Source organism: Herpailurus yagouaroundi, unplaced genomic scaffold (assembly GCF_014898765.1).
Source record: "Herpailurus yagouaroundi ecotype Mexico unplaced genomic scaffold, PumYag 77, whole genome shotgun sequence".
Lineage (NCBI taxonomy): Eukaryota > Metazoa > Chordata > Mammalia > Carnivora > Felidae > Herpailurus > Herpailurus yagouaroundi.
In genome coordinates, this window is record NW_024412388.1 from 35,515,739 (window position 1) to 35,542,274 (window position 26,536).

The following is a 26,536-nucleotide window of genomic DNA, read 5'->3' on the forward strand; positions in this document are numbered from 1 at the left end:
TCTCTCTCTGCCCCTCCCCCACTCATTCTCTGTCTCTCTGTCTCAAAAATAAACACTAAAAAATAAATAAAATAAAAAAGTCAAGAGCCAAGTAATTAGAAACAACCTCAATGCCCAACACTGGATATGGTTAGATAAGTGATGGTATATATTCATATGACAGATAATTATATAGCTCTTGAAAACCATGTTAAAAAACTAAGAAGACTGTGATAGGATAATGGGCCCTCAAAGATCTCCACTTTGAAACCTGTGAAAGTATTACCTTGCATGGCAAAAGGGACTCTGCAGGTGCAATTAAGGTTCTTGAGATGGGTAGGTTATCCTATATTATCCTGGTGGGTCCAATGTAATTACAAGGGTCTTTATGAGAAGGAGACAAATAGTTGATGAAGTACTTTTTTTTAATTTAATTTTTTTTAATGTTTATTTATTTATTTTTGAGACAGAGAGAGACACAGCATGAGCAGGGAAAGGGCAGAGAGAGAGGGAGACACAGAATGTGAAGCAGGCTCCAGGCTCTGAGTTGTCAGCACAGAGCCCAATGCGGGGCTCGAACTCACGAACTGTGAGATCATGACCTGAGCCGAAGTCGGACGCTTAACCGACTGAGCCACCCAGGCGCCCCGACGAAGTACTTTTTAACTGATGTGCTATTTATTTAAGATTTTATTTTTAAGTAATCTCTATACCCTAACATTGAGCTTGAACCAACATCTCAAGATCAAGAGTTGCATGCTCTACTGACTGAGCCAGCCTGGTGCCCCTAATATGTCATTTAATTCTCCAGAATCACTTGGCCCAGAGGGTCAAATGCCAGCCATATCATTGGGTCTGACTGCAACACCACAAATCTAGCGGGCTGCCATTTGAATACTCTAGGGTATATTTGCCTCTGTAAACAGGTCTACAATGCTTTTTTTTGTTTTGGTTTGTTTGTTTTTTTTTATGTCTACAATGTTAGACAGATGCTGCCTACACTAGCTGGGGCCCTCTCCTTGTGATATGGACATGGCCTGCAGCCCCTGAAAAATGAGAATCAGAGCTCCAAGCAGCAATTTCTAGTGTTTGGTCTACTTTCATTATGCTTCCACTTACTCCTGGGGTGCTGGAAAATTCCTTTAGACTCTGACAGACCAAATGATTATCTCTTTATCAAATATTTATAGAGAAAAGAGCAATACTATTAGGCCACAAACTAGTAAGCCGAACAGGAATAGGTTTTCAGCATTACATTACAATCAAACAACAAGCTTTTTAAAAATGCCCGTTCTATGCCAGACCAATTAAAGAAGAATCACTAGCAGTGGGGCTCAGCCATCAGCATTTAAAAAATACTCCCCACAGTTAAGAACTATTGGTCTTATGAAAAGGGTAGACAAGAAATCAATGCTTACAGCAGTGAAGCTGGAAAAACTCTGATTGAATGGGCATATATTTTTTGGTACATGCTCAGTCAGGAGTTTTAAGAGGCATACATGTTATTAGTTAACATTCAACATAGTTTTTATTTTCTTTTAAAAGTTTGTTTGTTTGTTTGTTTAGAAAGCGAGCACACACACGTGCACAAGTCAGGAAGGCACTGAGAGAGGGAGAGAGAGAGAATCCCAAGTAGGCTCCACACCACCAGTGCAGAGCCCGATGCAGGGCTTGAACCCACAAGCCGCGAGATCATGACCTGAGCAGAAGTCAGACACTTAACTGACTGAGCCACCCAGGTACCCTGCATCATAGTTTTTATACATGCACACATCAATGCATAGGGCTTGCTTCCTGAGAAAGAAAACAATTTAATCATCCAGGCAGTTTAATTCTACAACTGCAAAAAGGATCACCCCGAGGGTGAGAAAGTTTGCTTTATCAGGCAGTAGCAAACCATGGGGAAAACGATTATTCTGTGTTCAAGGCTGAATTCTTAAGAAGTGAGATGAGACAGTATTTGGGGTGCAAGATGCTTATTAGGGATCAATACCCATGAAGGGAAGAGGAGGAAGCAAGACTGGGCAGAGGAAAAACTGAACCAAGATGCAGGTTGTACAAAGCCTCAGCCAACACAGCAGGGAGTTGTGAAGTACTTCCTGTCAGAGTGACCAGGCCTTTATATCCATCCCTCATTTACTCTTGCTGCCCCAGCAAGGGTATGACCTCAATGTGGCTCTTTACAGATGAGGTAGATCCTGAAGTCTGTGATGATTAGAGGCTGTCTGCTAATTACACTTCCTATAGATGAGCAGCAAGTCCTTCCTTGAAGGGGGACCTAGGCATTTTACCTGTATGTCTATCATATGGCACTGTAACAATGAACACTGTGGGTCAAGAGGTGGTTTCTTTTCTTAAGAATCCATTCTAACCTAGGCCTCTCTCCCTGGAAGCACAAAAAAGAAAAATTATGAGGCTATTTGTTGCCAATGTTTAAACAACAAAAACCCTTGAAGTTTAGTAAGACCATAGGATGACTGTCCATTTCCTTGATGTTTTGGATTGAGCTGATGATTTGTCCAAGATCTTAGCAAAGGCATTCAGCTAAGACAGGATACATACCATATACATAGCCACATGACTTTCCCTACTTCCAGGATATGTGGGGAGCAAACTGAGGCTGAAAGGAAAGGAACTGTGCCATATAAGCACATTTCCCCCCTTTGAGATGTCTTTCAACTTCATTATTTCTTAAAAACAAAGCCTAGAGATTTAGAATTTTATTGGTCATCTATGTTATATAACAAATTACTTCAAGCTCAGAGGCTTAAAAAAACAAACTATTATCTCACAGTTTTTGGAATCCAGGAGTGGGTTAGTGGTTCTGACTCAGGTTCTCTCATGAGGTTGCAGTCAAACTGCTGGCCAAGAGCTGCAGTCATCTCGAGGCTGACTGGAGGAGAATCTGCTTTCGACATGGCTGTTGACAAGTCTCAGAGTATCTCTTCCAAGATCACTAACGTGGTTGCTGGCAGACCTTAGTTCCTCATGACATGGACTTCTCCATAGCCTGCCTGAATGCCCTTATGACATGGCAGCTGGTTGTCAAGAACTTTTTTTATCCCCCAAGAAGGGCCCATAGGTGCCATATCTATAAGTCCTTTCATGGTTGAGAATGTCTTCCTATTGCTTTTAAATATAAAAGATATCTTTATTGTTTATAATATTCTCAAGTTCCACTTTCTTTCCCTGAGAACTCTGCACATATGGTTCCTCTGGTATTTAATGTTGTGATGAACTTGGAAGTAAGCTTAATTTTTCTCTCATGTAAGTGATAAGCTTTTTGTCTTTGATGCTTGAAGAATTTTTTCTTTATCCCTAAAGTTTAACAGGTTTACTAGGATACATCTGGCCAAATTTTCTTAGAACACACTACACTCTTAAAATTTGCAGATTCTTTTTTTTTTTTTTTTTTTTTTTGAGAGAGACATAGACAGCACAAGCAGGGAGAGGGGCAGAGAGAGAGAGGGAGAATCCCAAGCAGACTCCATGCAGTCAATGCAGAGCCTAATGTGGGGCTCAAACTTACGAAACCATGAGATCATGACCTGAGCCAAAATCAAGAGTCAGATGCTTAACTGACTGAGCCACACAGGCACCCTAAATTTGCAGATTAAGATTTGTAAATTTTTACTTGATTCAAGAAATTTTATTATATTTTATCTTGTTTTTAATTAAAAAATTGAAATTATGTATGAACATAAAGAGGTAAGCAGTTTCTCAAGGCTTACAAGGAAAAATTTCAGTCCTCTATTCCTTCTCCTACCCCATTTTCTATTCCCCAGAAGCACCCACTTTCAATTCTTTTAGTGGATCCATTTAGTATTTATATCTGTGTTTCTAATAACATTTTAATATTGAGATTTCTTAAAAACATTTTTTAATCTTTACTATTAAAAAAAAAATTTTTTTTAACGTTTATTTATTTTTGAGACAGAGAGAGACAGAGTATGAACGGGGGAGGGTCAGAGAGAGAGGGAGACACAGAATCTGAAACAGGCTCCAGGCTCTGAGCCGTCAGCACAGAGCCCGATGCGGGGCTTGAACTCATGGACCGTGAGATCATGACCTGAGCCGAAGTCGGACGCTTAACCGACTGAGCCACCCAGGCGCCCCTTTAATCTTTATTTTTGAGAGCGAGAGAGACAGACAGACAGACAGACTGTGAGTGGAGGAGGAACACAGAGAGAGGGAGACAAAGAATCTGCAGCAGGCTCCAGGCTCTGAGCTGTCCGCACAGAGCCTGACGCGGGGCTCGAACTCATGAACTGTGAGTTCCTAACCTGAGCCCAAGTCAGAAGCTTAACTAACTGAGCCACCCAGGTGTCCCATTTCCCATTTCAGACATCATCTGTTGACTTCCCAGTATGGAAGATGAGGATTTAGGTTTCTTTCATCACCAGCTCTGCCCCTACCAACATACAGCCATACTTCTGTACCTTTTACCTTCCCAATATAATTTTACAATTTTGGTTAGTTCAGTAATCAAAGTTTAAGTTATTACCACTGCAGCTTTAGGTATTAGCTATTAACTCTTAAAAAGGAAGTTTATCTCTCTTGTCTTCCCTCGTCTCCAACACGCTAACCCTCCCTCTCATCATTCCAAAGTAATTATATCATAATTTTGGTTAGATCAAGTTAGTGATTACATTACTATGCAAATATAAACATTAGTTACAGCTGAGACATTCAGTAACTAATGATTAATGTTTTTCTTGCATATTTTTGCTTGCCTTGGCATTATTGTCTCTCATTTCTTGGTTTTCCACATATTTATCAATAATTCAACCCCAACCTAATCACCAAGTACTCAAAATCATCTCAAAATGTTGAGACACATCAACTCTTCTGCCATTTTCATCAGATGAAATATGATCATCTTGAAGAAATTACTCCCAAAGCTTTCTGACCTATTCTAATCTGATCTGGTTGCCATTTACACTGGGGGCTCAGATGTTATCCTGGAATCTCCCTTTATCATCATCCTAGGGATTCTTTTTCCTATATCCTATGTCTTTCTCTTTTCTTAGTTTATGCCAGGGTTTTGGTGTTATATATTCTCTAGCAGCTTTCTGAAAACAGATACATGGAAAGCAAATGTCTGTAAAATTCTTATTCTACTCTCACACCTGATTGATAGTTTGACTACATACAGATTTAAGAATTTTGAAAGCCGTCCTCTGTTTTAGTTTCTAGTGCTGCTGTTAAAAGTTCAAAGCTGTTTTAATTCCTTTACATGTGACATCCCCCCTCCTGTCTGGAAGCTTGCTGGATCTTTTCTGTGATGTCAGTGTTATAGCATTTCATAATGACAATCTTGGTATGTTTCTTTTCATGCATTTTGCTGGACACTGTTTCCTTTTAGTCTAGAAACCCAGCCCCTTTCATTCTGAGAAATGTTTTTTACATTACTTCATTGATAAAATCTTTCCCCTTCATTTTCTGTTTTCTCTTTCTGGAACTCCAAATATTCAAATGTTCTTAGTTGCTCCTTTAATTTACTTAGCATTTCTTTATTTTTCATCAATATGTTGTTTTAGTCTACTTTGTGAAACATTTTTCAAAATTGAGTTTTTCATCTTGTTCTCTAAATGCTCCCTTTATTCTTTTTTTTTTTTTTTTAAGTTTATTTATTTTGAGGGGAGGGCAGGGCAGAGAGAGAAAATCCCAAGCAGGCTCCACACTGTCAGCGCAGAGCCTGATGTGGGGCTCGAACTCACAAATATGAGATCATAACCTGAGCTGAAATCAAGAGTTGGACACTTAACCGACTGAGCCACCCACGTGCTTCTAAATGTTCCCCTTGAAAAAATCATATTGAATATAGGTGACCACAATGTTATGTTAGTTTCATATGCACAATATAGTGATTCAACATCTCTATATGATATGCTATTCTCATCACAAGCGTGTGGCTACCATCTGTCACAATAGAACACTATTACAATATCATTGATTATATTCCCCAAGCCATGCCCATTATTCCTGTGACTTATTCAGTCCATTAACTGGAAGCCTGTATCTCCCACTCCCTTTCATCCATTTTGCCCATTCCCTCACTTTTCTTCTCTCTGGCAACCATCAGTTTGTTCTCTGTATTTATAGGTCTGATTCTGCTTTTTGTTTACTTATTCATTTGTTGTTTTTTTGATTCCACACGTGAGTGAAATCATATGGTATTTGTCTTTCTCAGTCTGACTTATTTCACTTAGCATAATACCCTCTAGGTCCATTCATGTCACAAATGGCAACATCTCGCCTTTTTTATAGCTGTGTAATATTCCATGGTGTGTGTGTGTGTGTGTGTGTGTGTGTGTGTGTGTGTGTGTACAGAATTTCTTTATCCATTGATCTCTCGATGGACACCTAGGTTTCTTCTATATTTTGGCTACTATAAACAATGATGCAGTAAACACAGGGGTATATATATCTTTTCAAATTAGTGTTTTCATTTTCTTTGGATAAATACTCAATGGTGGAATTATTGGATCATATGATATTTTTAATTTTTTGAGGAACTTCTGTACTGTTTTCCACAATGGCTACACCAATTTACATCCCCACCAATAATGGATGAGGGTTCCTTTTTCTCCACATCCTCACCAACACTTGTTTCTTGTCTTTTTTTTATTTTAGCCATTCTCACAGATATGAAGTGGTATCTCACTGTGGTTTTGATTTGTATTTTCCTGATCACTGGTGATGCTGAACATCTTTTCATGTGTCTGTTGGCTATCTGTATGTCTTCCTTGGAAAAATGTCTATTCGGGTCCTCTTCCTCTATCTATCTATCTATCTATGTAAATAAATGTGTTATTTTATTTTTCAGAGAGAGAGAGAGAGAGAGAGAGAGAGCGCGCGCGCACGAGTGGGGGAGGGACAGAGAGGGAGACACAGAATCTAAAGCAGGCTCTAGTCTATAAGCTATCAGCACAGAGCCCGATCTGGGGCTCGAACACATGAATCATGAGATCATGACCTCAGCTGAAATTGGAGGCTTAACTGACTGAGCCACCCAGGCACCCCAAATCAGATTTTTTTTGGGGGGTATTGAGTCATATAAGTTCTTTATATATTTTGGATATCAACCTCTTATGTGATATTGTTTGCAAATACCTTCTCCAATTCAGTGGGTTGCCTTTTTGTTTTGTTGATAGTTTCCTTCGTTGTGCAAACGTTTTTTATTTTAATGTAGTCCCAATAGTTTATTGTTGCTTTTGTTTCCCTTGCCTTAGAAGACAGATATAGAAAAATGGTGCTATGGCCAATGTCAGAGAAATTACTACCTGTGTTCTCTTCCAGAAATTTTATGGTTTCAGGTTTCACATTTAGGTCTTTAATCCATTTTGAGTTTATTTTTGTGTATGGTGTTAGCACATGGTCCAGTTTCATTCTTTTGTATGCAGCTGTCCAGTTTTCTTAGCACCAGTTTTTGAAGAGACGGTCTTTTGCCCATTGTATATTCTTGCCTCCTCTGTCATAGATTAATTGACCATATAAACCATGTTCTTATTTCTGGGCTATTTTATTCCATTGATCTATGTTTCTATTTTTGTGCCACTAAATGCTCACTTTTTAATACAGAATTCTGCTTCTGGGGGCATGAATACAGTATTCTTATCTCTCAGTGAGGGCAAGGATTTTGGTGTGTTTTGTTCACTGCTGTATTCCTAGCTCCCAGAATAGTGGTACTCGGATGGTCGAACATTAATAAATCTTTCTGAGTAATGTTATCTTTTTTGAAGTTTTCTTCTCTCTAAAAAATTTGTTTATTTTAATTTTTTAAAGTTTATTTATTTATTTTGAAAGAGAGCGTGCAAGCAGGGAAAGGGCAGAGAGAGAGAGAGAGAGAGGGAGAATCCCAAGCAGACTCTGTACTGTTAGCCCAGAGCCCGATGCAGGACTCAAACTCATGAACTGCAAGATCATGACATGAGCTGAAATCAAGAGTCAGACACTTAACCTACTGAGTCAGGCATCCTCTTTCTCTTTCTCTCTCTATCCATCTCTCTATATATTTATGAAAGAGAGAGAGAGAGAGAGAGAGAGAGAGAGAGAGAGAGAGCGCACATGCAAGAGAGCAGCACCAGTGGGGGAGAGGAACAATGGGAGAGAGAGAATCCCATGTAGGCTCCATGCCCACAACCTTGGGATCATGACCTGAGCAGAAATCAAGAGTCAGACGCTCAACTGACTGAGCCACCAAGGCTCCCCATTTCTGAAGATTTCTGTTGGTCTTTTTTTCTGCTAACTTATTGTGCTTTTTTCCCTGTTTATTTGTTCTGGCCTCTAGATCATAATCCCTGTTTCTTTTTGTCTAAATTTAAGAGTGGCACACACACAAAAATCTCATTGTGAGCACTGAACACATGGTGGGCTTTGTCAACTTTGAAATTCAATGTAGGATGATCCAAGAAGTGGGTTTTCTGTCGGGAATTCCCTGATGTCTGCATCTTTTAGGGCTCCTCTTGGAAAGTCTGCTACCATAGAGAAGAATCTTCTAATGCCCATGCTTGACAGGTGCAAGCCTGGCTGTTAGTATTTAGAAGCTAAGTGGGAGACAGAAGCTGAAGACCTCAGGACATACACTTCCTACTCATTTTTTTTGCAACATATCTCCATCCTCATTTATGCCTAGTGCTCCAATCCAGAGATCTTCTATTTTACCCTCTTCTGGGAATAAATTTCCAGTCTCTTACTAGGGTTGTGAGGTTTGGAGGAGGTAATCTGAGGATCGATCTACAATTTGGACACATTTTCAAGTAATCCTGTAGCTTTACTTGTAGATCTATTTGGTGCTGTTGAATCTTGACTCTTTAAAGAGTTTCATAGGGTAAATCAGTTTGCAGCTCAGCTTTCTCAGGTATGTTAAATTGTCCTGCTTTCCTGCTTCTTGTTGACGTTGCTCTTTCCTTTTCCATCTTCTTTAGTCTTCTGAATTTACATCTCTCTAAAATCCCTGTATTGCTGTTTTAGTGGGGCTTCAGAAGTCATCAGCCCTTCTAATTTTATGTTAAAATCCTCAAATAAAATTACTTTACCAAGAAGTCCTCATATCTTTGAATACATCTTTTGGTCCATGTTTAGTTCTGTATTTCAGAGACATTAGTTTATTGTCATCTTTATCTTTTATTTCTATCAGATTCTCTATAATTTTTAATCATTTTTGTTGAAATTACTGAATACCTCAAACCTTTCTTTCATGTCAATAATTTGATTTTCAATGGTATCTGTTCTGTCCTTTGCTATTTTGTCTTCAATTTATTTTCTTAGTTCTAAAATATCCTCTTTTATCTCATTTTGTTTTACCATCTCATCACTGAACTTTTATTTATTAAATTCACATTTTGATGAATTGTTTTACAGTTGTAAGAAATTCTATGCAATGAGTTATGTTGTCAGGGTACTTTTTTTTGTCTCTTTTAGAACATTTTTCTTGCTTTTATTTTGTTTGCTGTATGTTTGCCCAGTTGACATACCAGTTCTTTTGGTCTTGTTCATGCTTGATTTATTTGTCTTGGTATGATATGGGTGAGTTCTTATCTTTCATCCTCCTGTACCTGAGACCAACTACCACGTGAGTGGCGGTTATTTTTTTCCTTTCTTTTTTTTTCTTTTTACTGAAGTATAGTTGATACACAACGTTACATTAGTTTCATATGTACAATACAGTGATTTGACAACTCTATACTGTTAATGCTCACCTCAAGTGTAGCTACCATCTGTCACCATACAACACTATAATACCATTGGCTATATTCTCTATGTCGAACCTTTCACTCCTGTGACTTATTCATCCCATAATTAGAAACCAGTACCTCCTACTCTCCTTCACCTCTTTGTACTCACCCCCTACTTCCCTCCCCTGTGGCAACCACCAGTTTGTTCTATTTATGGGCCTGTTTCTGCTTTTATTTTAATTTTCATATTTAAAAAAAAGATTTTATTAAAGAATTTTTTTAATGTTTATTTTTGAGAGAGAGAGAGAGAGAGAGAGAGAGAGAGAGAGAGAGAGAAAGAGAGCACATGCGAGTTGGGGAGGGGCAGAGAGGGGGGACAGAGGATGTGAAGCGGGCTCTGAGCTGACAGCAGAGAGCCCGATGTGGGGCTTGAACTCATGAACCATGAGATCATGACCTGAGCTGAAGTTGGACACTTAACTGACTGAGCCGCCCAGGCGCCCCCAAAATATTTTATTTTGAAGTAATCTCTATACTCAATATGGGGCTCAAACTCACAATCTCCGGATCAAGAGTTGTATGCTCCAACAACTGAGCCAGCCAGGTGCCCCTATTTCTGATTTAAAAAAAAAAAAAATAAGTGAAATCATATATATGGTTATTTACCTTTCTCTGACTTATTTCACTTAGCATAATACCTTCTAGGTCTATCCTCATATTGCAAATGGCACGATCTCATTCTTTGTTATGGCTGAGTAATATTTCATTGTATATATTACCACATCTTCTTTATTCATTCATCCATCAATGTATTGATGGAGACAGGTTGCTTCCATATCTTGGCTACTGTAAATAATGCTGTAATAAACATACGAATGCACATATCTTTTCAAATTACTATTTTTGGTTTCTTTGGGTAAATACCCAGTAGTGCTGGTTATTTTATATTCTGTGTACTTTTCTATGGCTTCAGGGAATTATGGGAGCCAGAGGGATAGAAGGAGCAGAGGGAACAGAGCTAAGGTACTACAGAATCTTTGTTAAAACATTCTTCTTGGGGGGCCTGGGTGGTTCAGTTGATAAAGTGTCCAACTCTTGACTTCGACACAGGTCACGATCTCATGGTTCGTGAGTCTAAGCCCCATGTTGTGCTCTGTGCTGGTAGTGCAGAGTCTGCTTGGGATTCTGTCTCCTGCTCTCTTTCTCTGCCCCTCCTCTCCTTGTTCTTTATATCTGTCTCAAAATAAGTAAAAATAATCTTTAAAAAAACACATTTTTCTTTCCTGAGATTCTGTTAAAGATTCTTCTTTCAGTCCACATAATTAAGGATTATATTCCATTCCTAAAGAGGGATAGTCTCCAGCTTCATATTACTTCACTTATTCATTTTTACGCTTGATCTTTCATTTCTGTTAAAGAGTCAGCCTCATTGTTCATTTTCCCTGCTTCATCATTTACTTGCAAGTAGTTGTTCCTGCTACTTCTCGGTCAGAAGAAGATAAAAGTACTTAAAAAAGAAGATAAAATGTGTTTGGTTTGGTTCTTTCCAGCTTTGGAGCTTTTAGTGGGAATTTGCAGGATTTCATTAATACATCAGTATGGCTTCTGGGGAGGAGTGATAGGGTGGAGTTGGCACCCACCTTTATTCCTTTCTATTCTTCATCAGAATCTTGTTTCTTTCCTTGACCTTCAATTTTTAAACTTTATTATATTTAATTATTCTACTTTGTCGCTGTTGAAATTTCTGCCAGTTTTATTCCCCATAGCAGCCCTATTATTATTAAACACATTTTTATAGACAAGACAACAAAGGCTCTAATATAGAACTCTAATACATTGGGTTAACTGGGCTAGCTGAAGCTAGAATTTAATTTCATTTTCATTAAAATATATAGCTTGAAATATGTTTCCTACCTCTGTTGTCCTGGATAGCAAAATCAATGACATTTTTCTTTCCCAATTTACTCTTCTCACAATCATTCTGTCCAGGGTCCAAACATGTTTTTGTTTGTTTTGTTTTGTTTTTTAACAGCAAAAATGGGTTTAGTCAAGAATAACAGAGAATTACAACCTGGGACAAGCAGGCTATGGCAAAACTACAGACAAGTCCAACCCAGGCTCCAAACAGTTTTTAAACATTCCTATGTACTGGTATGAGGCAGTAAAGCTCTGAGTATGGTGGCTTCTGATGAAGAAGTCCATGCTGGGTAAGCACTCAATAAATGCTATTTAAAGAAAATGTGCCTGGTTTGCTTATTTGTTTTTTTTTAATTTTTTTTTTTTCAACGTTTATTTATTTTTGGGACAGAGAGAGACAGAGCATGAACGGGCGAGGGGCAGAGAGAGAGGGAGACACAGAATCGGAAACAGGCTCCAGGCTCTGAGCCATCAGCCCAGAGCCCGACGCGGGGCTCGAACTCACGGACCGCGAGATCGTGACCTGGCTGAAGTCGGACGCTTAACCGACTGCGCCACCCAGGCGCCCCTGGTTTGCTTATTTGTAGCCATTAGGATGGCTACTATCAAAAAACAGAAAATAACAAGTGTTGGTGAGGATGTAGAGAAATTGGAACCTTTGTGCAATTGTAAAATGGTACAGCCACTATGGAAAATAGTATGGAGGTTTCTCTAAAAATTAAAACTAGAACTGTCATATAATCTAGCAATCCCACTTCTGGGTGTATATCCAGAAGAATTCAAAGCAGGATGTCAAAGGGATATGTGCACACATGTTCACTGCAGCATTATTCACAATAGTCAAGAGGTGGAAGCAAACCAAATGCCCATGGACAAATGAATACATTTTAAAAATGTGGCATATACACACAATGGAATATTATATAGCCTTAAAAAAGAAGGAAATTCTGACACATGCTTACAACATGAAGGAACCCTGGGGATATTACACTAAGTGAAATAAGCCAGTTGACAAAACACAAGTACTATATAATTCCACTTATCTGAGGTATCTAAAGTAGTCAAGTTCATAGGAACAGAAAGTCAAATGGTGATTATCTGGAGCTGGGGGACAGGAAAAAGAGAAGAGCTGTTGTTTAATGGATATGGAACTTCAGATTTGCAAGATGAAAAAGTTTTAGAGATCTGTTTCATAACAATGTGAGTATGTTTAACATTACTAAACCGTATGCTTAAAAGTGGTTAAAATGTGTGTTTACCACAATTAAAAAAAAGAAAAATAAGGTCTATAACACTGTTAGAAAGACAGTCCTGTTCTCTGTTCTCCCCACAGCTGCTGTGCAGGATTTGACTCTACCTTGGCAAGAAAAAAACACAGGGAAAAGCTAAGCTTATGTGGGGAAGAAAAGCCTTCATCCTGTCTCATGGGAAAATAGTCACATACTTTTGTCAATTTCACACAGTATAATCTCGTTTTCATTCCCTCTTTCCCATCCACTGGGTGGTTTTATTTTGTTTTAAGACAAGGAGAATTGCCAGAAAGAAAAACCCAAGGGCTTACTTTTGCAGGATGGATCCCTTAATGACCAGCTCTTCATCCAAGTCTGCTTCATTAGCCATGAAGAGCAGCCTCTTTCCTGTGCTGTCCACTCCAATGAAGTCACGCTGCTCCACTGAATCATACAAAAGAAAGAAAATCAAACAAAGCCATTTGCCCCTGCCTGCATGACTAAGTCAGGGGGACAGGGCACCTGCTCACAATTCTCTTGGAACTAAATACAGGATTGTTATATATATATGTTTTAAATACTGTGTTATATCACAGTGTTTATCACAGTGTTTAAAACATGGGTAGTCAAAATATTTTTGTATTGTTCTAAAGGGTATTATTAGGTTAACTAGTGAAGTTTGAATAAGGTCTATAGATTAAAGTACTGTAGCAATGTTAGAGAGGTGGGGGGCAGGATACACACTGATTTAAAAGCAAAGGGAATCATGTCTGCAACTTATTCTCAAACAGCTCAGAAAAACAGTAATAGTGTATGTACTACATTGTGTATACATATCATACACTGAATATATATCATTAGAGGGAGAAAATGATAGAACAAATGTTAACATTTGGGGAATTTGGGTAAAGGATATATAAGTTCTCTGTACTAGTCTTGTAATCATTCTGTAAATGCGAAATTACCTCAAAAACAGAGTTAAGGAGTAAAGATATGTTAGTCTGACTGTGGTAATCATTTCACAATCATGTCTACATATATCAAAACACCACTGTACACTTTAAATACACGTAATTTTTCTTTGTCAAAAATAAATAAAAATTAATAATAAAAAGCGGACTATGTAGATAAACCATAAACTCACTACATGGCACAGAAAGTATAACAAGGAATTCTTTCTCTGCAAAGAATACCCTAGGTCTGTGCACTGTGGAAATGAGAAAAATATTATTTACAGACATGTATATTCAATCAACATTAACTGTATGCCTATTATGCATTAGATTTTATTCTGTATGAGACAGCATTCAAAGAAAATAAGGTGCATTTTTACTAGATGTGGAGGGTTCTTTGGTAGACAGTGATTTTACAGGCTGTCATATTATTGCTGTTTTCTGTGTTAGATTTCTTTCGGCCAACCAGATTATAAATTCTTCAAAGGCAAGCTTATGATTCCTTTATATCTCCTTTAACATCTAGTACAGTGTTAGGCACTTAATAAAATCTCCTACTAACATCTGAGAAGCTGAGGAGTACCTATAGCTTACAAAAGCATTTTCACATAGAGGCAGCATAGCATAATGATTAAGAAGAGAGCCTCTGAGGCCTGACTACCTGGGTATGAATCCCACTTACTAACTGTATGTCCTAAACAAGATACTAAACTTCTCTATTCTTCAGCTTCATCTGCAAAATGGGTATCATAATAGTGCCTACCTCACAGGCTTGTTATGAGCACTATATCAGTTAAGATTTGTAAAGTTCTTATAATAGTGCTATTAAATCAAACATTAAATAAAATGTTTTGTTAAAAAAATTAAACAAAATGCATGCTCTCATTTGATCCTCACAATAATAAAGCAATGATTTAATACCTTCTTGAAAGAAGAAAAAAGTTGAGCTCTAGAAAAACTTTTTCCTTTTTTTTTAAATTTTAAAAAAAATTTTATTTATTTTTGATGGAGAGAGACGGAGCACAAGTGAGGGAGGGGCAGAGAGAGAAGGAGACACAGAATCCAAAGCAGACTCCAGGTTCTGAGCTGTCAGCACAGAACCCGACATGGGGCTCAAACTCACAAACTGCGAGATCATGACCTGAGCCAAAGTTGGATGCTTAACTGACTGAGCCACCCAGGCGCCCCGAAAAATAGTATTTCTAAAGGTGAATTTGTCTGTCTCCTACTGACAGACAACAGCTACCAAATAACTGAACGTGATTCACTGTTGGCTGCAGTTGCCTATATACCTAGAACCAAATGTATTACAAGTGTATAATGTGTTTTAGCTCAGGTGCTTGAAAGCATTCATTCCTTGAGATGGTTTCTGGTCATCTTATCACATGCAGTGTCTGAATCTAAATAGGGAGAAACTATCATAAAAAAATCATATGCTGGGGGGTGCTTGGGTGGCTCAGTTGGTTAAGCGCCCAACTTCGGCTCAGGTCATGATCTCAGAGTTTGTGGGTTCAAGCCCCACATCAGGCTCTGTGCTAACAGCTCGGAGCCTGGAGCCTGCTTCAGATTCTGTGTCTCCCTCTCTCTCTCTGCCCCTCCCCTGCTCACACTGTCCCTCTCAGTCTCTCAAAAAATAAATGTTAAAAAAAATTAAAAAAAAAAAAATCTTACGTTGGGGTGCCTGGCTGGCTCAGTTGGAAGAGCATGTAACTCTTGATCTCAGGGTTGTAAATTTGAGCCCCATGTTGGGTGTAGAGATTACTTAAATAAATAAATAAACTAAAAAAAAAAAGTTATATGTTATTTTTCTCAATGACCAAGATTAGTGAACTCCAAAGAAGGAAGGGCAAATAGTGCCAATTTGAGGGTAAGTTTTACACGGAATTTCAATTGAAGCAAATTTTGCAGAGAATTTCAAATGCCACACAGCAGATATGACATATATCAGTTCATCCATTACATGGAAACTTGAGAATATAAAGGTTTGCAGCAGTCTGATTGTGAGCCAATATTTTAAAAAGAAACACAGAAATGTTATTTTTGGATATATTTGGAGTGCTTACTCTATCCAAGTCCTTCAGCCTACAAAACCTCAAATTATTGAATGTCTTGGGAGCAGTGATTTTCAAGTCCATGTTTCAGCTATGTTGCTCTTTACTCACATTCTTCACCCTCAGGGGCCCCTCCTTATATTTGCTTCCTTGAAGCTACCATAGTAACCAGGACCTCAGAATACACTACAAATTATAGGAACTTGTTTATGTTCTGCTTTAACAAAGTAAATTCTACTTTGGGAGCAGAGAAGATAACATCAAAACATCCATCCTGAGAAGGCTACAAAAATAAGATTAAGCAAGCAGATTAAGAAAGAAACTATGAATTACCATTAAAAAAATTCTGTCAACTAGTCATATTTTTTTTCTAGTTGATTTTTATTTATCTGACACTTCTGTCTCCTCTATTGTCATTTACTTATCCATTCATTCATTCAACTAATAAATAAACTTGTGCACCTTCCTTGTGATAGGCATTACATTTATAGTAGGGAATTCCAACTCATTTTTTTTTTAATTTTTTTTTTTCAACGTTTATTTATTTTTGGGACAGAGAGAGACAGAGCATGAACGGGGGAGGGGCAGAGAGAGAGGGAGACACAGAATCGGAAACAGGCTCCAGGCTCTGAGCCACCAGCCCAGAGCCCGACGCGGGGCTCGAACTCCCGGACCGCGAGATCGTGACCTGGCTGAAGTCGGACGCTTAACCGACTGCGCCACCCAGGTGCCCCCCAACTCATTTTATGAGGCTAGCATGATCCTGATACCAAGACCAGACAAAGACATTATGAGACAGAAAAATTACAGGCACATTCGTTATATAAATACAAGGATCTTAAATAAAATATTAGCAAATAAAAACTAAAAATGTATATGGTAGAGTTAAAAGGGTTACAGATTTGTTGTACTTCTTCAAGAGGTAAGGTCTAGAATGTACAATGGTATAGCCACCATGGAAAATTGTTTGGCGGTTCCTCAAAAAATTAAAAAAATAGAATTACCACACGATTCAGCAATTCCACTTCTGGGTAGACCACCCAAAAGAACTGAAAGTAGGGTCTCACAGAGATAGTGTGCATACCCTTGTTCGTAACAGCATTATTCACAATAGCAAAAATGTGAAAACAACCCAAATTTCCACTGATGGCGTAATAGATAAGCAAAATGTAATATACACATACAAGAGAATATTATTCAGCCTTAAAAATGAAGGAAATCCTCATGCTAAACACGGAGGAACCTCGAGGGCATTATACTTTATGAAATAAACCTGTGACAAAAGGACAAATACTGTATGATTCCACTTACATATGGTACTTAAAGTAGTTAAAATCATAGAGACAGAAAGGATATGGGGCACCTGGGTGGCTCAGTCGGTTGAATGTTTGACTTCGGCTCAGGTCATGATCTCACCGTTCACAAGTTTGAGCTCCGCAATGGACTCTCTGCTAATGTCAGCGTGGAGCCTGCTGCAGACCCTCTGTCCACCCCCGCCCCCTGTCCCTCTCCTGCTAGTGCTCTCTCTCTTAAAAATAAAAAATAAACATTAAAAATAAAAAGATGGGCACCTGGGTGGCTCAGTCGGTTAAGCATCTCACTTCGGCTCAGGTCATGACAGCTCAGAGCCTGGAGCCTGCTTCAGATTCTGTGTGTCTCTCTCTGCCTCCACCCCTACTCACACTCACTCTCTCTCTCAAAAATACATAAACATTAAAAAAAAAAAAGAAAGTATAATGGTGGTTTCCAGGGATTGTGGGGGGAGGGGAGGGGAATGGGGAGTTATTGTTTAATGGGTATAGAGTTTCAGTTTCACAAGATGAAAAAAGTTACACAGATGGTGGTGATGGTTGCACAACATTACACATGTATTTAATACCATTAAACCGTAGGGTCGCCTGGATGGCTGTTTGTAGAGCTTGCAACTCTTGATCTCAGAATCATGAGTTTGAGCCCCACATTGGGGGTAGAGATTACTTAAAAATAAATAAACTCTTTAAAAATACCACCAGACTGTACACTTAAAAAAAGATGGTAAATTTTATATGTATTTCACAATTAAAAAAAGTGAAGGAAAAAAAGTGCTCACAGGAGAAAAAAAGAGGTAAGATCTAGTTCTCCATCCTTTAATATCTAAGCTAGCCTAGCAACTAGCTTTAACAGAGTGCAATGGAATGACACAGTCTGAATTCCACGCTTAGCCTCAGGAGACCGTGTGTGTAGCTTCTTCTACTCTCTCCTCCTCTTTTAGAAGGAGATAGAGAGAGCACCTGAATGGGGGAGAGGGGGCAGAGGAAGAGAGAGAATCTGAAGTGGGCTCCGCGCTGAGTGTAGAGCCCGATGGGGTGTTTAATCCCACGATCCTGGGATCATGACCTGAGCCGAAGTCAAGAGTCAGATGCTCAACCAACTGAGCCAACCAGGTGTATCTTCTCTTACTCTTTTAGAACCTGCTGCTGTTATATAAACCAGCTTGGGCCTCCAGAATGGCAACAGACTGGATGAAAGAGAAACTCAATTATCACAGCTTAAGCCCTAGACATATTAGTGTACCCAACTGTGGTAGGCAGCCGCTAAGAATGTTAATTGCCTCTTGGTAATCACACAATTTCTGTATCCCCTCCCACTGAGAACAGCTGGCTGGCTAGCAATTTGCTTCTAACCAACAAAATGTGGCAAAAGTGATGAGATATTATTTCTGTGATTCAGTTACATAACTTTGCAATTTCTGTCTTGTTAGAAGATTCTCTCCTTGCTGGCTTTGGCAAAGCAAATTGTTATGTTGAAGAGGCCCAAGTGATAAAGAAATGAGGGCAGCCTCTGGCCAACAGCCAGCTAGAAACTGAGGCTCTCAGTCCAACAGTCCTTAGGGAACTGAAATTCTGCTGACAAACAAGAGAGCTTAGAAGCAAATTCTTTCCTAGCTGAGCCTTCAGATGAGACCTCAACCCTGAATGACAACTTGATTTCAGCTTTCTGAAAGACTCAGAATCAGAGGACCCAACTAAGCAAATGCCTGGACTCCTGACCCACTCTGTTGTTTCAAGATGTTAAGTTTATGGTAATTTGTTATATAGCAATAGATAACATACACTAGCAGCAACAGAAAACTGATACACTAGCTAATACCACTTGAACAGAGATGAGACAACTCAGTTATAATAGGCCAAACTACCAACCTAAAGAATCATGAGCAGATTACATACATCTTGCTACATTTTTTTTTGCAGTGTTTAACTTTACATTAAAAAAAAAAAAATTCAATTTATTTAAACTAAAACAAAACAAAACAAAACAAAAGCAGTTCACCCATTTCTACCATCTACCTCTGGAAAGCACCAATCTGTTCTCTGTATCTATGAGTTTAGTTAAAAAAAATTATTTTTTTAGATTCCACATATAGAAGAGATCATATGGTATCTGTATTTCTGTTTGATTTATTTCACTTCACATAATATCCTTGAGGTCCATCCATGTTGCTGCAAATGCCAAAATTTCATTCTTTTTATGGCTGAATAATATTCCATTGTGTATATATACTACAACTTCTTTTTTTTTGTTTTGTTTTTAATTTTTTTTTTTTAACGTTTATTTATTTTTGGGACAGAGAGAGACAGAGCATGAATGGGGGAGGGGCAGAGAGAGAGGGAGACACAGAATTGGAAACAGGCTCCAGGCTCCGAGCCATCAGCCCAGAGCCCGATGCGGGGCTCGAACTCACGGACCGCGAGATCGTGACCTGGCTGAAGTCGGACGCTTAACCGACTGCGCCACCCAGGCGCCCCTACAACTTCTTTATTCAATCATGTACTGAAGGACACTTAGGTTTGTTTCCATATCTTGGTTACTGTAAATAGTACTGCAAAGAACAAGGGGTGCATATATCTTTTTAAATTAGTGTTTTTATTTTCTCTGGAAAAATACTCAGGTAGACTTATTGGATCATATGGTAGTTCTATTTTTAATTTTTTGAGGAACCTCCATACTGTTTTCCAAAATGGCTGCATCAATTTACATTCCTACCAACAGTGCATGAGGGTTTCTTTTTCTACGTATCCTCACCAACACTTGTTATTTCTAGTCTTTTTGGTAATAGCCATTCTAACAGGTATGAGGTAGTAGCACATTGTGGTTTGTATTTCCCTGATGATTAATGATGTAAAGCATCTTTTAATGTACCTATTGGCCCTCTGCATGTCTTCTTTAGAAAAATGTCTATTCAGAGGCACCTGGGTGGCTCAGTCGTTTAAGCATCTGGCTCTTGATTTTGGCTTAGGTCATGATCTCATGGTTTGTGAGATCGAGCCCTGCATCAGGCTCCATGCTAAGTGCATGGAGCCTGCTTGGGATTCTTTCCCTCCCTCTCTCTCTGCCCCTCTCATACTCATGCTCTCTCTCTCAAAATAAATGAATAAACTTAAAAAGAAAAGGAAAATGTTTATTCAAATCTTCCGCCCATTTTTTAATTGGATTGTTTCTTTTTGCAATTAAGTTGTATGAGTTCTTAGCCCCTTATCAGATATATGGTTTGCATATATTTTCTCCAATTCAGTAGGTTGCCTTTTCATTTTATTGATGGTTTCCTTTACTGCATGGAAACTTTTTAGTTTGATATAGTTCCACTTGTTTATTTTTGCTTTTGTTGCTTTTGATTTTGGTGTCAGACTCAAAAATCAAGGAGACTTATCTCAAGAAGCTTACTGCCTATGTTTTCTTCTAGGAGCTGTATAGTTTCAGGTCTTACATTCAAGGCTTTAATTCATTCTGAGTTAATTTTTGTGTATGGTATAAGATAGTGATCCCATTTCATTCTTTTGCATGTGGCTGTACAATTTTCCTAGCACCATTTCTTGAAGAGCTTATCCTTTCCCCATGGTATACTGGCTCCTTAGTCATAAACTAATTGACCATATATGTGTAGGTTTAATTCTGTGCTCTTTATTCTGTTCCACTGATCTGTGTGTCTGTTTTTATGCCAACACAATACTGTTTTAAGTATTATAGCTTTAAAATATTTGAAATCAGGGAGCATGATGCCTCCAACTTTGTTTTTTCTCAAGATTGCTTTGGTTATTCGGGTTCTTTTACTGCTCCATACAAATTTTAGGATTTTTTTTTTTTGGTTCTGTTTCTGAGGAAGATGCTATTGGAATTTATTTTAAGTTTATTTATTTATTTTGAGAGAGGAGAGAGCATGCATGTGAGCTGGGGAGGGGCAGACAGAGAGGGAGAGAGAGATTCCCAAGCAGGTTCTGCACTGTCATCGTGGAGCCCAACGTGGGGCTTGAACTCATGAATTGTGACATCATGATCTGAGCCAAAACCAAGAGCTGGATACAATCGACTGAGCCACTCAGGTGCCCCAACACTACAATTTTGATAGGGATTACATTGAATAAATTGAATGAATACATGCTATCTTTTGTATAAAATTAGAATAAGTAAAATATATACATATATCTTTTAGGAATACAAAAAGCTGAGATATAACTATATGAAAAAGAAAGAAAAAAAAGAAAAATAATAAACACAGGATTCAGCAAGGGTACCTTAGATAGGGACAATAATGAGTTGGGGACATGTGGAGATCACATTGATAGAAGTTGTTTTAAATTTTTTTTTTTTTAACTTTTTTTTCAACATTTATTTATTTTTTTGGGGACAGAGAGAGACAGAGCATGAACGGAGAAGGGGCAGAGAGAGAGGGAGACACAGAATCGGAAACAGGCTCCAGGCTCTGAGCCATCAGCCCAGAGCCTGACGCGGGGCTTGAACTCCCGGACCGCGAGATCGTGACCTGGCTGAAGTCGGACACTTAACCGACTGCGCCACCCAGGCGCCCCGAAGTTGTTTTAAATTTTGAGTTTGGTGGTGTGTTAAAAAAAAGAGATTAGTTTCAGAAATTTTTCAGAATTGAAGACTTGAATATTCAGATCGAAAGGCCCGTTATCATCTAACACGGGATGATATTAGACCATACTGAGGATAATCAGTGTGAAATTTTATAATTTTGGAAACAAAAAGATTGTATAAGCTTCCCAAAAGGTTGGGGTGGGTGGGTGGGAAGGTTTCATGCAGAGAATGAAGAATCAGAATGGTGTTAGACTTAATAGAAAAGCTAGAAGACAGTGAAATAATACCTTCAACATTTTGAGGAAACATGATTTCTAAGAGAAGATTATACCCAGCCAAAATATCAAACAACTATGAGGCTAGAATAAAGACATGCAAAGGCTCAAAAATTTATTTTTTACAAACCTCATCTCAGGAGGCTACAAGAGGATATGTTCCACAAAAGAGTGAGTATAAACTAAGAAAAGAGGAAAAAATAAAATAAGGGGCGCCTGGGTGGCTCAGTCAGTTAAGTGTCTGACTTTGGCTCAGGCCATGATCTCACAGTTCGTGAGACTGAGCCCCACATTGGGCTCTCTGCTGTCAGCACAGAGCCCACTTCAGATCCTCTGTCTCTCTCCCCTTGTTCTCTCTCTCTCTCAAAATAAATAAATAAAAGAAATAAACTGGGAAAGAGGAAAATAATGACTTTCAAAATATGACAGTGAAGGGTGAACCTAAAATGGTAGTTTCACAGCAGAACAACTAATCCAGAAAAGCTCTAAGAGAGATATCTTCAAGAATCTGAAACTGAGAGAACACTGAATGTGTTGGAAAGTAATGAGAGGAATTCACACAACTGACGCTGATGTTGAATTAGTAATAAATACACAGAAAAATAAGCAAATGAAAAAACAAGACAATTTTTAGAAAAATAAAAGGAGGAAGGAGAAAATCATATACAAGGTTCAGCTGTGAATACCATTTAAACAGTTATAGTAAACATTAAATATTCAGTTAATAAATACTGCAAAAAATGTGGAGACTAGAAGTTTACATGTGTGTGGTGGGGGTAGAGGGTACGGTAAAACAGAACTATCGCTTTAAGTTCCATAGTAGGAAATAAGTAAATAATTCCTAAAACTAAAAATACGAAGACATAGCAAAAAAACCCCCAAAAAACAACAAACCACGTTATTTGGAGATGTGGAATTAAATGTGAAAAAAAGTTAGCTAAAAATGTTGAAAGTGGCTGCCTCTGAGTAAGGTGAGAATAGACAGGGCTAATGACTGCTATTTATTATAATATAACTTGGATAATTCCATCAGTCTTTAAATTATGAGCATATAAAACTTTGATAAAAACAAAAACTAAATTCAAAAAAGAAAGAAAAAGAAAGTCCAGGCTATGGAGTCAGAAAGCATGGGTTCAAGTTCTGATTCTACCACTTACCACTGATGTGATTGATATTAAGCAACTATCCACAAAATGCTGGTAGGCCATTCATGGATATAAAACTTGGTAAATAACAAAACTACCTAGCCCTGTTCAATGGATTTTATTTTATTTCATTGTTTCAAGTTTTTATTTAAATTCCAGTTAGTGAAGATACAGTGTAATATTAGTTTCAGCAATTCACTAGATTTTAGTTTGAGAGCAAATCTTATCTTTGTTTCCCATATGAGGCTTAGCATAAACTTTACATATAATATGTTCTAAATTCAATGACTATATCAAAACTTAATGCATTTATAAGTCAGGGATCTCATTCCAAGTAGCCTGTCTGCATATTAGTAAGTTGTTCCTCCTTCTTTTCAAATACCATGTTTTTAAATATATTTCCCTGTAACTGGGGCATTAAATTGCACCCTGTATTTTATATATGCTCCTATTATTGTACACTGTGACTTATAAATTCTAGCATATTTGAACCTACTTCTGCATGCTGTTTCTTCAATCACAACAATTTCGATTTTCAATATGTTGGGATTTCAAGTCAGTTCTGTTAAATATAATTAGAAAGAGTGGGGGAGTTGGGGATTGAGAAGAGAAAAGAGATAAAGCAGAAACCCAAGCAGAGAGTTTTCTAACAGTTCAGCTTTGAGAAATAAAGAAAGCTGAAGCAAAAAAACAAACAAAACAAAAAAAACCCAAAAAACAAACAGGCTCAGAAGGCCTGCCAACATTTGTTAGTGCAGAGGGAGCTAAGCTGATTGAGAGGTGACAGCCAAGTGACAGCTTTCATTTGTGTGATTCTCAAGCACACTGATATTTATCGAATCTAGCCTGGACCAAGGCTATATAACTCTGAGAAGTGGGGAGGAGTTTAAGAAATACTACAGGGGCGCCTGGGTGGCGCAGTGGGTTGAGCGTCCGACTTCAGCCAGGTCACGATCTCGCGGTCCGTGAGTTCGAGCCCCGCGTCGGGCTCTGGGCTGATGGCTCGGAGCCTGGAGCCTGTTTCCGATTCTGTGTCTCCCTCTCTCTCTGCCCCTCCCCCGTTCATGCTCTGTCTCTCCCTGTCCCAAAAATAAATAAACGTTGAAAAAAAAAATTAAAAAAAAAAAAATAAGAAATACTACAGTGAACTGGATGGACTAAATAAAAGTTGAATCTAATTTCTCTTACTGGGTGGGGGACAATAAGAATTGCCTTTACAGGTAGGCTCCTCAACCATTCGATAACATCTATTGACTGCTATGGGCCAAAACTAGGCCAAGTGCTGGGGACAAAATGAACAAAATAGAATATAATGATCCCAGCTCTTACAGAGCTTACAGTTGAGTAGAGGAGAGAGTAAATAAGACAGCAGGGCTACCATATTTAGACAAACAAAGGAGTATGATTTCAAATTAGAGGGTCAAGAAAGGCCCCTCTCAGAAAAGAACTTGAAGGCTAAGCTAAATTTAGAGTACGTGTGTTGTGGGGAGAGGGGATGGTGAGGATTTTGGGCAGAGAACAACATGTGTAAAGACCTGGAGTAAGGAAAAAAAAAAGTCCCAAAAATCCAAACATGAATTTGATCTTGCCCTCCTCAGAATCTACCATCTACAAATCTTCTGGGAAAGAAATGGCAAGAGGGGGAAAGATAGTTGCTGAAACATCTAGCCATTAGTCATTTTCTTGTTAAGTTGGTAAGAACACCATTTGGGAAACTTGGACCTACCGGATCCACTCTATTAAACAATATCTGGGAAAAAGGGGACTGTGGCCTATTCTGGCACATAATAACAGCTAAGAGGCAGACCAAATATACAATTTGAGAATATTAGGGTTCTTAAAAAAAAAATTCTTGTCATTGAAATACATAGCATTCCACAGGAGGAATTTATTTTTTGTATTATTATTTTTAGTGTTTATTTATTTTTGGAAGAACATGAGAGTGTGTGTGAGCACGAGTGGGGGAGGGGCAGAGAGAGAAGGGACAGAGGATCCAAAGTGGGCTCTGTGCTGACAGCAGAGAGCCCATGTGGGGCTTGAACCCACAAACCATGAGAACATGACCCAAGCCAAAGTCGAATGCGTAATTGACTGAGCCAGCCAGGGGCCCTTCCACAGGAGGAATTTAAAACTCAGTTATTTAGGTGAAACTCAGCTTTCAAATATAATAAAATACAAATACAGAGAAATTAAAAATTTCATATTAAGAATAGAAAATCTTTCTATAACACAAATCTGATCAGAATTTCTCGTTTAAAATTCCTCAACAAATGGGGCGCCTGGGTGGCGCAGTCGGTTAAGCGTCCGACTTCAGCCAGGTCACGATCTCGCGGCCCGTGAGTTCGAGCCCTGCGTCAGGCTCTGGGCTGATGGCTCAGAGCCTGGAGCCTGTTTCTGATTCTGTGTCTCCCTCTCTCTCTGCCCCTCCCCCATTCATGCTCTGTCTCTCTCTGTCCCAAAAATAAATAAAAACGTTGAAAAAAAAATTTAAAATTCCTCAACAACTTGTGCTCACTTCAGCAGCACATACAATAAAATTCCTCAACAACTCCCCACTGTTTTTTTTTCTAAGATGTTCTTTTTTTTTAATGTTAATTTGTTTATTAGTTTATTTATTTATTTTGAGAGAGAGAGAGAGCATGTGCAGAGAGGGGCAGAGAGAGAGAGAGGGAGAAACAGAATCCCAAGCAGGCTCTGCACTGTCAGCGTAGAGCCTGAGGTGGGGCTGCAACCCATGAACCATGGGATCATGACCTGAACTGAAATCAAGAGTTGGACATTCAACAGACTGAGCCCGACATGGGGCTTAAACTCATGAACTGGGAGATCATGAACTGAGCCAAAGTCGCATGCTCAACCAACTGAACCACCCAGGTACCCCAACTCCCCACTGTTTTGAGGATAAAGTCCAAACTCTAGTCTGATCTCTGTATCCTCTCCAGTCCTATTCCCTGCTTCCCTGTCTTCTGTAATTACACTTCAGCTAAAAAGCAGGTTACCAGTGTACATCATATGTTCTCAAAGAGAGGAGTCAGCTTAAATAAACTTTCAATGGCCAAGGTGTGACAATTTAAGCATCAAAATTGTTTTTTTTTTAATTTTTTTCTTATTACATTTCTTTATTTTTGAGAGGCAGAGAGAGACAGAGTATGAGTGGGGGAGAGGCAGAGAGAGAGGGAGACACAGAATCTGAAGCAGGCTCCAGGCTCTGAGCTGTCAGCACAGAGCCCGACATGGGGCTCGAACTCATCAACCATGAGATTATGACCTGAGCCGAAGTCGGATGCTTAACTGACTGAGCCACCCAGGTGCCCCTAAAATTATTCTATTTTTTATTTGAGAGGGAGAGGGAGAGGGAGAGGGAGAGGGAGAGGGAGAGGGAGGGAGGGAGGGAGGGAGAGAGAGAGGATGAAAGTGGGGGAGAAGGGGAGAGGGAGAGACAGTCTTAAGCAGG

The 26,536-nt window shown here is 38.8% G+C and overlaps 1 protein-coding gene across 3 annotated transcripts in view; it reads right to left on the reverse strand.

Annotated features, from left to right (window-relative positions):
* Positions 1-26,536, reverse strand: part of EIF2B3 (eukaryotic translation initiation factor 2B subunit gamma) — a 124,436-nt gene that overhangs the window by 59,947 nt on the left and 37,953 nt on the right. For all 3 annotated transcript variants that reach the window (XM_040470022.1, XM_040470021.1, XM_040470023.1), the window contains exon 5: positions 13,138-13,249. In XM_040470022.1, the coding sequence (XP_040325956.1) occupies positions 13,138-13,249 (112 nt within the window). The remainder of the gene's footprint in view (positions 1-13,137; positions 13,250-26,536) is intronic.